At 46.0% G+C, this 15,688-nt stretch overlaps 1 protein-coding gene across 1 annotated transcript in view; it reads left to right on the top strand.

The window, feature by feature from the left end:
• Positions 1-15,688, top strand: part of LOC122733289 (vascular endothelial growth factor receptor kdr-like) — a 194,377-nt gene that overhangs the window by 74,175 nt on the left and 104,514 nt on the right. Inside the window, exons 3-4 of the mRNA XM_043973570.1 lie at positions 4,930-5,150; positions 9,875-10,002. Of these exons, the coding sequence (XP_043829505.1) occupies positions 4,930-5,150; positions 9,875-10,002 (349 nt within the window). The remainder of the gene's footprint in view (positions 1-4,929; positions 5,151-9,874; positions 10,003-15,688) is intronic.

The raw sequence follows: 15,688 nt of genomic DNA, 5'->3' as shown, positions 1-15,688 counted from the left end.
GAGCAATCTGTCAGCCAATATACATGTATTTCGCACCTATTATGTGCCAGGCACTGTGATAAGCTCTGGGAATACAAAAGGAGGCAAAAGATAGTCCCTGCCCATAAGGAGCTTACAATCGAATGGGGTAGACAATATACAAACAACTGTGTACAAACAAGCTGTATACTGGATCAGTAGGAAATAATGAACAGAGAGAAGGTACTGGAATTCAGAGGGGTTGGAGGAGGCTTCCTGTAGGAAGTGGGATTTTAGATGGGACTTAAATAGCATGGGGCCCAGAGTCAGGAAGACCCGAGTTCAAATCCAGCATCAGACCAGTATGACCTTGGGCATTTCACCTCTCTGCCTCAGTTTCCTCAAGTGTAAAATGGAGACAATAATAGCATCTACCTTACAGTGCCTGACACACTTTCCTTCCTATTGTAATACTGACTACCATGGCCACAGTCCCTGCCCTCATAGAGCTTAGGATCTGATTGGAGAGACCATGCAAGCAAATCCATAATCAAAGCAAGCTTTACACGGGATAAATCAGAAATAATGAACAGAGGAAAGACACTGGAATTGATTGGTGTTGGGGAAGGCTTCCTGAAGGAGGTGGGATTTTTGTTGGGACTTAAAGGAAGCCAGGGAGGTCAGGAGTCAGAGCGGAGGAGGGAGGGTGTACCAGGCAAGGAGGACAGCCCAAGAGAATGCCCAGGGCAGAGATATGGAGGGTCTTATTCATGGAGTAGCCAAGAGAACAGGGTCAGGGCAGCTAGGTGGATAGAGCACCGGCCCTGGATTCAGGAGGACCTGAGTTCAAATCCGGACTCAGACACTTGACACTTACTAGCTGTGTGACCCTGGGCAAGTCACTTAACCCCAATTGCCTCACAAAAAAGAGAACAGGGTCACTGGATGGAAGAGCTTTTAATGCCAAACAGCATTTTGTACTTGATCCTGGAGGTAATAGGGAGCCACTGGGGTTTATTGAGGGGGAGGGGTAATATGGTTATACCTGTGCTTTAGGAAAATCACTTTAATGCCTGAATTCAGGACTGATTGGTATGAGGAGAGACTTGAGACAGGCAGACCCCCCCCCCCAGCAGCTATTGCAATAATCCAAGTGGGAAGTGATGAGGGCAGTGTCAGAGGAGAGAAGGAGGCATATTAGAAAGATTCTGCAAAGCTGAAATCAGCAGGATGTTGGCAACAGCTTGGATCTGGGCCAGGGGGTGAGAGAGAGTGAGGAGTCCAGCATGACTCCCAGGTTGGGGAGCCTGAGGGACTAGGAAGATGGTGGTGCTCTCTGTAGTAATTGTTGTTTGTCCTTCATTCTCAAAGAAGACCATGACATCAGGAGGTGATGTCATGACTTGCAGTGAATTGGATTCAAGTGAGGGAGGGCTGTGCAAAGTCACCAGCCTCACTCTCTCCTCCAGAGCCATCTGGGTCCAGGGGCAAGAGATACATCAGGATGATTAGAGATGGTCCTGAGTGTTTTAAGGCAACTGGGGTTAAGTGACTTGCCCAGGGTCACACAGCTACTAAGTCTGAGGTGAGATTTGAATTCATGTCCTGCTGACTCCAGGGCCAGTGTCCTATCCACTGAGCTACCTAGCTGCCCTCTTTGCAATAACAGAGAAGATAGGAGGCAGGGAGGGTTTGGGGGGAAGGATAATGAGTTCTGTTTGGGACATGTGGCATTTCAGACGTCTACTGGCCATCCAGTTTGAGGTCTGAAAGACAGTTGGAGATGGGAGGTTAGCAGAGACTGGGGCAGGATGGATAGATGTGAGAATCATCAACATAGAGACGGTTGTTAAATCCATGAGAGCCAATGAGATCAATAAGTGAAGCAGTCTAGAGGGAGAAGAGAAGAAGCCCCAGGACAAAGCCCTGAAGGATGCCTAGGGTTAGGGGGTGTGACCTGGAGAAGGATCCAGTAAAGGAGACTGAGAAGAAGCCATCAGAGAGGTAGGGGGAGAACAAGAAGAGAAAGGGAGTGTCCTGAAAAGCTAGAAAGAAGAGGGGGTAAAGGAGCACAGACTGATCCACAGAGGATGGCAATTTGGGCAGTTCTGGAGTGGAAGAAATCGCTAACTGCTGTTTCTCACTGGATTTCTCGATCGTTTCGATTTCAGAATTCTTTCTTTCTTTTTTGGGGCAATGAGGGTTAAGTGACTTGCCCAGGGTCACACAGCTAGTAAGTGTCAAGTGTCTGAGGCCGGAATTGAACTCAGGTCCTCCTGAATCCAGGGCCGATGCTTTATCCACTGCGCCATCTAGCTGCCCCCTCGATTTCAGATTTCTGATAGAGTAGGTAGACATGTAGGAGCTGGGCAGCTTGCCTCTGTTCATCTTGGCTAGAAATCTGGGGTGGGTCTCACTTAAACATTGTGTAGGGGACAGCTAGGTGGTGCAGTGGATAAAAGCATAGGCCCTGGATTCAGGAGGACCTGAGTTCAAATCCAGCCTCAGACACTTGACACTTACTAGCTGTGTGACCCTGGGCAAGTCACTTAACCTTCATTGTCCTACAAAAAAAAAAAAACATTGTGCAGACAGACACACTGGTTTGCACACAGTTGTTATTATAATAAAGGTTCCTTGAGTGAATTGGTTTCAGACAGGTAATGTGGGACAGTGGCCAAAGCCCTGGATTTGCAGTTCCAGAACTTTGAGATGGAATCTAAGCTGATCTAAGGTCCCACAGGAAGTAGGGCGAACCCTCCCCCTCTCTAGGCCTCAGCTTCCTACTTTGTGAAATGAGGGAGGTTGAACCACGGAGCCCCCAGGCAGCCTAGACAAGCATCAGAGCATAAGGTCCTGCAGCCACTGGCTGTGGGAAATAAATTCTTTCCCTAATTCAAATGCAGGATACTAGTGTACCTGCAGGCAAGAATATTGGAGGAAGGTAATATATTGTACAGTGGGCAAAGGAGAATCGAGCTCATTCTATTTTTTTCTCCTGCATGTGGATGCCAGAGAGGTTTTAGCTCAACATGACAATGCCTTCCTAGGTTGTTCTGAGAATGCAAAGCAGTCCAGCCATGCCCAAGATTCTGTCTTATTCTTCTGCAAAAGTCTGAATGCTGTGGCATTTAAGTATCACAGTTCCCCTAATGCTTAGGCTAGCACTTTCCATCAGTCATTCAGCAAGCATTTATTAAGTATCTACTGTGTGCCAGATGCTGTGTTAGGTGCTGGGAATAAAGGCAAAAATAACAGTCCCTATGATGAAGGACAGCTAGGTGGCGCTACAGTGGATAGAGAGCCAGGCCGACCTGGAGTCAGGAAGACCCAAGTTCAGATCCAAGCCCAGATAGTTCCTAGCTGGGTGATCCTAGGCAAATCACTTAACTAGCCTCTCTTTGCTTCAGTTTCCTCACCTGTAAAATGAGGGGAATAAGAGCACCTGTCTCCAAGTGCTGCTGTGAGGATTGTGAGATTATATTTCTAGAGCAATTGGCACTGTGCCTGGCACACAGTAGGTGTTCTATAAATGTTAGCTGTCAAGGAGCTTATCTTCCCTAGTGTGAAGATAGATATCTGGAGAGAGAGACTTTTGGTGCTTAGTCATTTCAGTCCTGTCCAACTTTTTGTGACCCCTTTTGGGGGTTCTCTTGGCAGAGAAACTGGAGTGGTTTGCCATTTCCTTCCCCAACTCATTTTGCAGATGAGAAAAATGGAGGTAAACAGGGTTAAATTACTTGCCCAGGATCACACACCTAGTAAATGTCTGAGGTCTGATTTGAACTCAGGTCTTCCTGAATCCAGGCCTTCCTGGTGCTCTATCCACTGCAGTGTCACCCAACTACCTATCCTAGAGATAGATAGATAGATAGATAGATAGATAGATAGATAGATAGATAGATAGATAGATAGATAGATAGATAGATGGATGGATGGATGGATGGATGGATGGATGGATGGATGGATGGATGGATGGATGGATGGATGGATGGATGGATGGATAGATAGATAATGAATTAATACAAAGTAATTTGGTAGGATGGGTAGGAACAGTTGGTGGGGAATCTCGTTTCATGTGACCCTTGAGCTAAGCATTGTGGGAAACTAGAAATTCGAAGAAAGGGAGGTGAGAAGGGAGAGCATCCCAAGCACAGGGACAGCCAAAGCAATCACATCATGTGTGAGGGATAGGTAGAAGGACAGCTCAGCTGGAGTTGAGGGGGTGAGGAGGGAGGGCATAATGTAGAATCAGTCTGGAAAGGTTACGTCTAATCCAGATTGGGAAGTGTTTTAAATGCCAGACAGAGGAGTTTGTAATTTACCCCAGAGGTAATAGGGAATCACTGGAATTTACCGAGAAGGGAAGTGACCGGTCAGGTCTGCACTTTCAAAATCACTTTGGCAGCTGTGTGGAGGATGGCTTAGCGTGGGAGAGACTAGAGGCAGGGAGACCAATTAGGAGATTACTGAGAGGTGATGAAGGCTTAAACGGTAGGTGCTTAAGACATTCATCCAGTCAATCAATCAATCAATCAATTAATCAGTCAGCCAGTCAAACATTTATTAAGCACTTACTGTGTACTGGGTGCTAGGGAGACAAAGAAAGGCCTAAAGACCCCATTTTCAGGGATAGTACATTCTAATGGGGGAGATAATGTGCATATAAATAGACACATTCAAAATAGAACAGAGTAGATGGGAGGTGTAGTCTTTTTTCCAAGAATCCTGTTCAGGAGCCAGTGAGCCACCTACTGGCTCCCCACTGCTCTCTGGGGGTAAGTTTGGGGGATCCAGGGCTGCCTCTAAGCTCAGTTCCCCAGAGCTGCTGCACATCCTAGGTTATACCTGCTCGCTCTCCCAATGGAACCCCAGGGAGTGTAAGCCAAGGGCCGAGTGCAGACTCCATTTACAGAATGTGTCTCTCCGCCCCAAGCTGGGATTGAGAATATCTCTGCTTTGTCTCAACAGGGGATCCGCCCCGCTGGCCTGGCATTGGGGCAACAGCTCAACAAGTGGCTCTTTTCGCATATCCGAGCGCCGGTGCCTTGATGATGCCCTGCTCATCTGCAATCAGCTCACCATCTTCAGCATGGTGGCCAGTGATACCGGCTATTTCACCTGCAGCTACAAGGACACCTCAGATTTGGAGGACCCGAGCTTCATGACTAGGGTGTACGTGTATGTGAAAAGTGAGTGTGGCCTCCCCCACCCCCATCACCACTTTATGCCGATCACATGCTGACGTTTGCCTTGCTCTCTGCACCATCAACCACAGCAATCAGTGTAACGCCTTTCTAGGGATGGTGAGAGGGAGGAGGGAAGTATACCTCATGGGTTAGAAAATGCCAAAATCCAAGCTAAAACAGGATGGGAAGATGGGAAGATGATGGATGAGGAAGGAGTCAGAGGAGCTAGATTTGAATCCTAGTTTTTTTAGTCTCTGTGATACCTTGGGCTAGACATTTAACCTTTTTTTTTTTCCTCCAGGGCAATGGGGGTTAAGTGACTTGCCCAGGGTCACACAGCTAGTAAGTGTCAAGTGTCTGAGGCCGGATTTGAACTCAGGTCCTCCTGAATCCAGGGCCGGTGCTTTATCCACTGCAGCGCCACCTAGCTGCCCCCGACATTTAACCTTTTACAGCCTCGGTTTTCCCCTCTGAAAAATGAGACTCCCAGGTCATATATTTAGGACTTGAAGAGGTTCTTGAGGCCATTTTGTCTAAACATTTCATTTTCTAGAAGAGGAAACAGGACCAGAAAATGAAGTAACATTCCCAAGGTCATGAAGGTAGAAAGTGACAGAGGCTAGATTCAAACCCAGACCTCAAAATCTAGAACCATACTGCTGGTTTGAACTCCGCCATTGTGCGTATCTCTGAATTTAGAAGAGAGAATTGTCAGAGCCAGGAGGGACCATAGAACAGTGAATATCAAAGCTGGAATTGACATCTGAGTGGAGTGCTAGCCTAGAATCAGGAAGATCTGAGTTCAAATCTGGCCTCAGATACTTACTAGCTGTGTGACTCGGGGCAAATTGCTTAACCTCTATCCACCTCCGTTTCCTCATCTGCAAAATGGGGATAATAACAAGGTTGCAGTGAGGCTCAAATGAGACAGTATTTGTCAAGTGCTTAGCCCAGTGCCTGGCCTATAGTAGGCACTTAAGAAAGGCTTATTTCTTTCCTCCTCATTTTTTTCAGAGATGCTAGAAATTGTTCCCAGGGTAGCAAGAAGAAAGCACTAGATTTGGAAGAGGACCTGACTTTGAATTCTCCCTCTCCCTGGTGCATGAATGAGGAAGGAATCCAAGGAGACAAGAAAGCTTGGGTGGACAGGCATTAGGAGATCTTCCACCCAAAAGTCTGTCTCCTTCCAATAAAATTTCCTATTTCTGTAACATTTTAAGCTTTTCAAGCTTATTCCACACTCGTGACTCTAATCCTGTGGATTATATAGTACAAGGATTATCCCTATTTTTCAGATAAAGGAAACTGAGGTTCAGAGAGAAGTGATGCCCCTCATAAGCATCAAAGGCTGGGGCCTCAAACCTCAGTTGTCTGATTCCATATCCAGTGGCCTTCCTCCCCCAGTACAGGGCCCACCTACCACTGCTACATCCTGCCCTAGACTGGGCTTATAGGCTGTTTTACTTTCCTCTTCCCTCCCTGTCTTTTGGGCTTCTTTAAGCCTAGTATCCTTTTCCCAAGGATTCCTTGAAACTTGAGCTAGAGGTGGGAGGCTTGGCTTCGGGGGCCCTTTCCTTCCAGCTGAAGAGGAAGGTGCCTCCCACCTGGTCCTTTTCTCCGGCACCTCCCTAGTGATGGGCCGTCTGGAGCCAGGCCTTCCTCATTGCTCCAATTGGAATTCCAATTTCCTCTTTGAGCATACCATGGCCGCCTCCTCCGACCCCTGGGCCACGGCAGGCGTCTTCTCCTGGAAATGTGTTTCAGGCTCTTACTGGTTGGTTCCTATGGAGTCATTGTCCCTCAGCTCTCCTGACTGAGCTGTCGATTCCATTAGGAGACTAATTTCCTCACCCGGCTATCCCCCGGCCCCCTTATCCTTCCCAGTGCTTTGCTGAGCTGTATGGTCTCCTCATTATACATCACTCGTCAGCCAGGAACACAGAATCCCAGAGCTGGGAGGGACCTCTGAGGGCATTCTGTCTGAACCATATTTGAGCCAGAATCCCCTTACAGGTGTAAGGTCTAAAATTCTAGTTGTGATGTCTAAAATCTAATGAGTGGTCACCTTAAATTTAGCAAGATTTAGCAAGAGTTTAGCCTTTTAAGTATTTATTAAAGTGCATTAGAAGTTAGTGAAGAGAGAGAGAGAGAGAGAGAGAGAGAGAGAGAGAGAGAGAGAGAGAGAGAGAGAGGGAGAGAGGTAAAACAGCCTTCGTCTAGCTATCTGTAAGAGCCAGCCTCCGACCTCCCGCCAAGCCTAAGTCTGGAACCAAAAGAACCCTTGATCCTCCATGACTTCTCCCAGAAGCCTCCTGTGAAACAGGAAACAGGGCCGTCCTCACACAGAGCTCCAAGCTAATTGGTTGGTGGCACTGATTGACAGGACATACAGATGGCAGACACAACTTCTGGACACCGAAGTCACATGTTTTCTTTTCAGGCCAGAGCTCACAATGTCCCTCTCAGCAGGGGGTGTCATTCCAATTCTCACACAGGGATCATTTAGCCTCTGCCGAAAATCTCCAGTGATGGAGAAACTCCCCACCTTTTGAGGCAGCCCATTGTTAATATGGGGCTTCTATAATTGTTTATGCTTTTCATTTTGTTCTCTTGTCTCACCACTATAGCTAGCATTTTGAGAACTATGTCAAATAATAGTCAGGAGAACTGGGTATCCTTGCTTTACCCCTGTTTTTATTGGGAAAATTTATAGTGTTTCTCCATTGCAAACAGCGCAGGGTGCTCTGCCAGAGCTCCTCCACCCCCCACTGTCCCCCCCCCCAATCTGGGTTCTAAGGCCACTCCCTCCCAGCTCTGACATTCCATGATTCTATCACTTTCTCCAATCCTGAGCAAAGGGAAGGTCCAAGCAAGGTTTTAGCTTTCAGGAGCTGCCTAGCCTTGCTCCTATTTTTATTATTTTTTTTATTTTAGTTTTTGGTTTTTTGTGGGGCAATGAGGTTTAAGTGACTTGCCCAGGGTCACACAGCTAGTAAGTGTCAAGTGTCTGAGGCCGGATTTGAACTCAGATCCTCCTGAATCCAGGGCCAGTGCTTTATCCACTGTGCCACCTAGCTGCCCCCTAGCATTATCCCTATTGCCTGGGGCAGCAGCTGGGGACACAGCTGTGGTCTCTAGCCAGCCCCATCTTCCTGTAACCTTTCCCTGTCTTGGAAGTTCTGAGGTAACCTGTCTGTCACATATGGCCTGTCCACTGGATGCCTACCCCAGAAGCTTAAGAAGGGTCTCATCAACTATATATTCTGTACCCACCTTCTTCCTCCCCCTCAGCTTGTGAAGCCAACAGGCCTTAGAACCCAAAGGTAGTATAATCTCTCAGTTGGGATGGGGTCACAAATAGCTGGAGGCACCAAGAGTAGATTCAGGAGTTTCGTGGGGTTCCCATTGACAGTTTCAGTTTGCGACATCTTGAATTTGACTGTGTGGCATCCACGTGGAGATGACCCATTGGCCACTTGGAATATACCACTGGATCTCACATCAGAATTCAGGGACATAAAGGGGGGGACAGATGGGGTAAAGAATGGCAGTTTTGCACATCAGCTTTGAGACCATGCTACCTCCTAAGAGGCAGTGCCTTACAGTGGAAAGTACACTGACTTTGGGGTTGGAGGACCTGGAATCAAATCTCACCTTTGCCTCATTAGCTCTGTGACTTTGGGTAAATTAGTTCCCCTTCCCTGAGACTGTTTCCCCATCTGTAAAATGAGAGGGTTGGTCTAGATGGTCTCAGAGGTTCCTTCCTGCACTAAATCTCTGAACCCTTGGGTGGCCTTCCTGTCTTTGAGCCTCACTTCCCTCCCCCATAAAATGAAGGGGCTGGACTCCATGGTCTTGACCCTCCTTAGGTCTGTGGTCCTATTGTTGATCAAGTCACATGATCTCAAGGTTACAATTTCCTTATCTGGAGAGTGGGAATTATAATACTTTCCTGACAACAACATTGGGAGGGAGGGAGGAAGGGAGGTACTGTGACCTGCTGACCTTCAAGGCCCATAGACGTGTGCCTGTATAGACTTTTATTATCTGTTACTTTAGGGACAGGGTCTAGACTTGTGATTCCATTTGTGTAGGGAATTCCTGGTAAGGTAATGTCCTCTCCCAAAGCAGGTTGGTGCCTTCTCCTCAACTCATAGTCTTTGAAAGGCCTTGGTGGTATCTTAGAGGATAGCCTAGAAGTACTGAGTTCAATGACTTGTCCAGGGTCATTCAGTAATTATGTGCTAGAAGTGGTATTTGAATTCAGGTCTGGCTGGCTCTCCAGCCACTACACCCTCCTGGTATTTTACAAAGACAAAATAAGGAATTCCATTTGTCCTCCAAGTTTAGCCCCAGGTGAGGGGGCTGGAGCTAGAAAGAAGGAGGCACCTTAAGCCAGTCAGGTGTCTAGAGGACTCCCATATTTGGAGCAAAGACTGATGTCTAGCCTCTGTGGCTGCTCTGCCCACTAGATTGCCTGGTTCACTAACCAAGGGTTTGCTTCTATGCTTGCTTCAAAGGACCTTGCCTCAAGAGGTCAGTACTTGAGACTTTGTCTGGGTCCCTGCTAGGGAAGGCAATGTGAATGTGAATTCAAAATGTTTTCATTTACTCATGGCTACTGATATCTTTAAACCTACTCATGAGAAGAGCAGCCTGTTCCTTACCTTATTCCTGTGGGGTTTGGTGGCCCTGAAAGCTCATCATCTGCCTTCTTTCTCCCACAGATGACAGCCAGCCCTTTGTGCAGAGATACTATGATGAACCACTAGTGATCACTATATTTTCTGGAGCACAGGAGGTGATAGTCCCCTGCCGAGTCACTTCTCCTGACCTAGATGTCAAGCTGGATCTGGTAAGTAACACCTTTGGGATCTGAGAGAGGCTTATTTGGAGCTTAACTCTAAGGCATCTGAAATGTGGAGGGAAGATGTGGGACATAAGGGTATTTTGTTTCTTTTCCAGCTTTCCTAAGAGGGTCTTTACCACCACAATCCTCACCTGACCATCCAATCCATAGCCATTGAGGTCTAATCCATTTGATAAGCTTCCTTCAGATTCTATGTAAGAAAGCCATGTTATTGAGGCAACCTCCATAGGAAAATGCAAGGGAGTAGCATTTTGACAAGCCTACCCAAACTAGGCAGGGACATCTACTTTTGAGGATCAACAACAGCAATAATAGCAAATTCTTGTTCAGTCATTTTTCAGTCATGTCTGACTCTTTGTGACCCCGTTGTGGGGGTTTCTTGGCAGAGATCCTGGAGTTGTTTGCCATTTCCTTTTCTAGCTCATTTTATAGATGAGGAAACTGAGGCAAACAGGGTGAAGTGACTTGCCCAGGGTCACACAACTATTAAGTGTCTGAGGCCAGATTTAAACTCAGATTTAAACCTGGAGTCAGGTCTTTCTGACTCCAGGCCCAGCACTCTATTCACTGTGCCACTTAAGTGCCCAATAATAGCAGCTAGATCCCATTTATCTATGGTTTTAAAGTTTACAAAGTACTTTTCCCATAACAACTTTGTGAAGAAATTACTGTGTTATCACCCACATTTGTACAAAGGAACAAACTGAAACTCAGAAAATAGAAGTGAATTTCCCAAGATTATCCAAGAAAAAAAATCAATTCTAAAATTTGAACCTTGGTCTAGAGTCAGAGGATCTGGGTTCAAATTCTGGCTTTGTAATGTAGGAAGGAGGGAAAGATGGAGGGGGAGTGAGCATATATTATTAAGTGCCTGCTACGTGCTAGGTCAGCTAGGTGGCAGTACAGTAGATAGAGCACCCAGCCTGAAGTCAGGAAGACATCTCCCTGAGTTCAAATCCTGCCTCAGACACTTACTAGCTGTGTGACCCTGGGCAAGTCACTTCACCCTGATTGCCTCGGTTTCCCCATCTGTAAAATGAGCTGGAGAAGGAAATGACAAACCTCTCTGATATCTCTGCCAAGAAAACCCCAAATGGGGTCACAAAGAGTCGGACAAGACTGAAATGACTCAACAACACCACCACTATGGATGTAGATGTAGCAATGCTTGCCCTCAAGTAGTTTACAATCTTGGGGAGTGAGAGAGGATCAGAGAGCAACATGTGTGCCCTTGGACAAGTCACAAGTTAACCCTCTATACCTCATTTTCCTTTCTTTTTAAAAAAATCATTGACATTTTGTTTTTATGCTGTCTTCATTTCCAAAACAATCCTCCTATCTTAATACAAGGAAAAGAAAAAGAAAGAAAAAGGGGAGGGGCAAGGAAGTTCACCAAAACTAATGAACATGTTTTGTTTTGGTTTGGTTTTTAGTGAGACAATTGGGGTTAAGTGACTTGCCCAGGGTCACACAGCTAGTAAGTGTTAAGTGTCTGAGGCCGGATTTGAACTCAGGTACTCCTGACTCCAGGGCCGGTGCTCTATCCACTGTGCCACCTAGCTGCCCTAACTAATGAACATGTCAGCCAAACCTTCCAAGATATGCAGTATTCCACACCCATAGCACCCCCCTACCACACCACCTTCAGCACATTTTTTCTTCTATTTTTCAGTGCCCCACTTGATCATTTTGTGAGCTTTGTCCCCTTCTCTGTAACATGAGGGGATTGGATTATTTATTTTAAGGGTCTTCCTAGTTCTAATGGTCTGTGACTCTGACAGTTGAGGATGCTGAAGGTCAAAATATTCCTAATTCTAAAACATCATCTCCCTGTGCCTTATCTCGTCAAGCCCAGGCCACCTTCATCCTCCTGCCTATGAATAGCCAACTATTGGGGAAAGAAATGCATATTTCTTTTGCAATATTAGCCCCATTTTGCTGCTGAAGAAACTGAGGCTTGAGAGGTCATAGTATCATTTGTTTTAAAGCCAGAAGGAACATTCCAGATGAGGTAGTTTATTCCCCTATTCCTTGCCAAAAAGTTACAGTTAATAAGTCACAGCTAATCTAGTCTAACACATTCATTTTACAGATATGGAAACTGAGGCTCTGATAATCGAAGTGACTTGCTAAGGCCATAAATAGCAGAGCTGGGGCTTGAACCCAGGTCTTTTGGCTCTTCCTATCATGCCAGAGCAGTGTTTAAGAATGGCCCCAAAGACTTGTATGAACTGATACAAAGTGGAATAAGCAGAACCAGGAAAACAATCTACACTCTGACTCCAACCATGTACATTTTTGAAAAATAAACCAAAATAAATAAACTAGGATTTTAAAAAAATAAACAAAAAAAAGATAAAACTGTGTAGTCATGACAACCAAGCTGGGCTCTGAAACGGATCAAGAAAATTGCACCTTCGTCCCATCTTTGGAGAGGTGGAGGACTATGGGCATGATAGGGTACATATACCATCAGATGTGGGTTTTGATAAACTTTTTTTCCCCTCTTTCTTTTATTTCTTTGTTATCAGGGAGGGAAAGGAGAAAGGATATATTTGGAAATGAGGATGATGTCAAAACAAAAGATATTCATTAAAGTGAGATTTAAAAAAAAGAATGGCCCCTTAAGATAGTTCTGCTCCTGTCAGGAGGGGCTGTCTCAAAAGGAAAAAGGAAGGTGCCCCTGTGTTTTGGGAAGCCAGCGTCGAATAACAGGGCTGGTGGGGGAACGCAGGATGCAGTCAGCAGCAGAGGTATGCACCCAGCTGGCCCCTGCCACCAGCCTCCATCCCCTCTTAATGAGGGTGGGACGGCCGCACCCAGCCAGCCTCGGTGACTGCCTGGAGTCTCCTTGTCTCCTTCCCATGCCAAGAGGAAGCTCCAGGCAAGGAAGGGACCCAGCTAATTTCGAACATCCTTTTTCCCAAATTAAACAGCTGCCAGCAGCCAAATTTCACCTTGAAAGGACAAAAGGGGTGGGGTGGGAAGGGGGACATCCTTGCTTGTCTTTGAGAGCCAAACATTTCCCAAGCAGCCGGAACAGGAGTATAAGTGATGCTCGAGAGCCTTGTTTCTATTCCACCTTGGGTTCAGGGAATCTCAGAGCTGGGAGGGCCCTTAGAACCTAGAATGTCAGAACTGAGAGGGCCCTTAGAACAAGGAATGGTAGAGCTAGGACGGGCCTTAGAACAGGGAATGTCAGGGCTGGGAGAGACTTTAGAACCCAGAACATCAGAAGTGGGAGGGACTTCAGAGCCCTCATTTCCCAGAGGAGGAAGCTCAGAATATTTTCCCTTTCAAAGTTCTTAGGCCCAAACCTCAAACCCTCATTACCAACCTTGCACATAATTCTACCAGGACAATGGCAAGCTCTAGTAGCAATTCTTCCTCTAACTGCTGCCTCCCTGGGCCTCACCTTCCTTAACTGCAAAAGGATGAGGGCAGGGTTGGACTGGATAAGTTAATTGAGCAAGCATTTATTAAGCACCTTCTAGGTACTAGATGCTGGGGATAGAGAGACAAAGAAGAAAGTCACCTGCCCTTGAGGAATTTACCTTCTGTAGATCTCAAAGTATCCTCCCAGAATCCATAGAGCAAGTTTACTGCAAGAAGCATTTCTTAAGCCCCTGCTGTATATGAGTCCTTGTGCTTGGTGCTAGGGATTTTAAGATGAAGAACACCAGCCTCAGGAAGCCTGGAGCCTCCAACAAGGGCATACACCATGCAGATAAATAGATGCAATAAACGGTAAAAATGGCATCTGGGGGCAGCTAGGTGACGCAGTGGATAGAGCACCGGCCCTAGAGTCAGGAGGACCTGAGTTCAAATCCGGCCTCAGACACTTGACACTTACTAGCTGTGTGACCCTGGGTAAGTCACTTAACCCCAATTGCCTCACCAAAAAAAATGGCATCTGAACAAAAGTCTGAGGCAGAAAAGGTCACATTTTATGAAGGCTTCTTTGCTAATGGGGCAGCTAGGTGGAGCAGTGGATAGAGCGCTGGGCCTAGAGTCAGGAAAACCTGAGTTCTAGTCTGGCCCCACACACTAGCTCTGTGATCCTGGGTAAGTCACTTCACCCTGTTTACCTCAGTTTCCTCATCTGTAAAATGAGCTAGAGAAGGAAATGGCAAACCATGCTAGTGTCTTGGCCAAGAAAACCCCAGATGGGGTCACAGAGAGTTGGACATGACTGAAAGACAACCAAACAACGACAATATTCTAACAGCAACAAATGACAAAGAGATGATAGGCATCAAACTTTAGAAGGCATCTTCAGATGAGATAGCTAGCCTATATAAAGTGCTTTGCAAACCTTAAAACTCTGTATAAATGCCATTAGCAACAACAACAACAATCTCCATACAAGGTTAATTGGGGGAGGCAAGGTAGGTATTATCAGAGTTTTGCTGAGGAGATGACTACGGTCATGCAATTTGGGGATCAGCCTAATCTAGTGGAAAGGACCCTTAACTGGGTCCTTGCATGCTCTCCTAGATCTATAACTAGAAGGGACCTTAGTGACTATCAAGTCCAACTCCTGCATTTTACAAAGAAGGAAATTGGGGCCAGGGAAGTGAAAGAATCTAGACGTGGGGGGGGGACCTCAGATGATCTAGCCTAACCCTCTCCTTTTACAGAAGAGGAAATTAAGGCCCGGAGAGAAGAAACTGGTCCTCTGACGAAATGCAGTAGAGGACTCTTGGAGCCCAAGGGCCTAGGTTTGACTCCAGGCTCCATCACTTACTGCCCCCTCTGGGCTCCCATCCCTCCACATTGCTGCCTTTTGGAATCCCTTCCAGACTCAATTCCAACTCTACCTTCTTCTGCATGAGAATCTTGCCCCTTCCCAGCTCTCCCATCATCTTGTGTCTGTTCCATATGTACCCTATGTATCTATAGGTTCTAGATGTGGCTTGTGTTTTTATATGTGTCTATTCTATGTGTGTCTTGTGTTTCTATGGGTTCTACACATTTCTTGTGTTTCTATAGGTTCCATATGTGTCTGTCCTATATGTGGTCTGTTTCTATATGTCTGGTCTATGTCTTGTGTGTCTATAGGTTCTGTGTGTCTTGTGTTTCTATAGATTCTACATGTGTTCTATGTGTGTATTATGTTTCCATGTGTGTTTACTCTATGTGTATCTTGTGTTTCTATGGGTTCTATGTGTGTCTGTTCTATGTGTGGTCTATGTTTCTATAGGTTCTATAAGTCTATTTTATATGCCTCGTGTGTCTATAGGTTCTATATGTATCGGTTCTATATATGTCTTATGTTTCTATGTGTGTCCTGTGTTTCTATGGGTTCTATATGTGTCTGTTCTATGCATGTCTTATGTCTCTATATTCTATGTCTTTGTTTCCATATGTGTTCTATATGTGTCCATTCTATGCCTTATGTTCCTATATGTTCTACATGTTTTATGTTTTCCACACATATTGTCTCCACTCCCGTTCGAATGTAAACTCCTTGAGAGCAGGGACTAGGTCACTTGTCTCTGTATTAATGCTTGCTAATTGGTTGGTTGAAGGTACTGGATTTGAGCCAGCGGTGGGCCCATATTGACTTAGATAGCCAGAAACCAACACTCTCTCTGTTGTATTGGATTTTTATTGCTCTTGCTAACCCATTGCTGATGACATTTGATGCTGCTTCTGGTCACATCTCTAA

Source organism: Dromiciops gliroides, chromosome X, assembly GCF_019393635.1.
Source record: "Dromiciops gliroides isolate mDroGli1 chromosome X, mDroGli1.pri, whole genome shotgun sequence".
Lineage (NCBI taxonomy): Eukaryota > Metazoa > Chordata > Mammalia > Microbiotheria > Microbiotheriidae > Dromiciops > Dromiciops gliroides.
The sequence above is the reverse complement of the archived record's forward strand: the minus strand, read 5'-3'. Positions and strand labels throughout refer to the sequence as shown.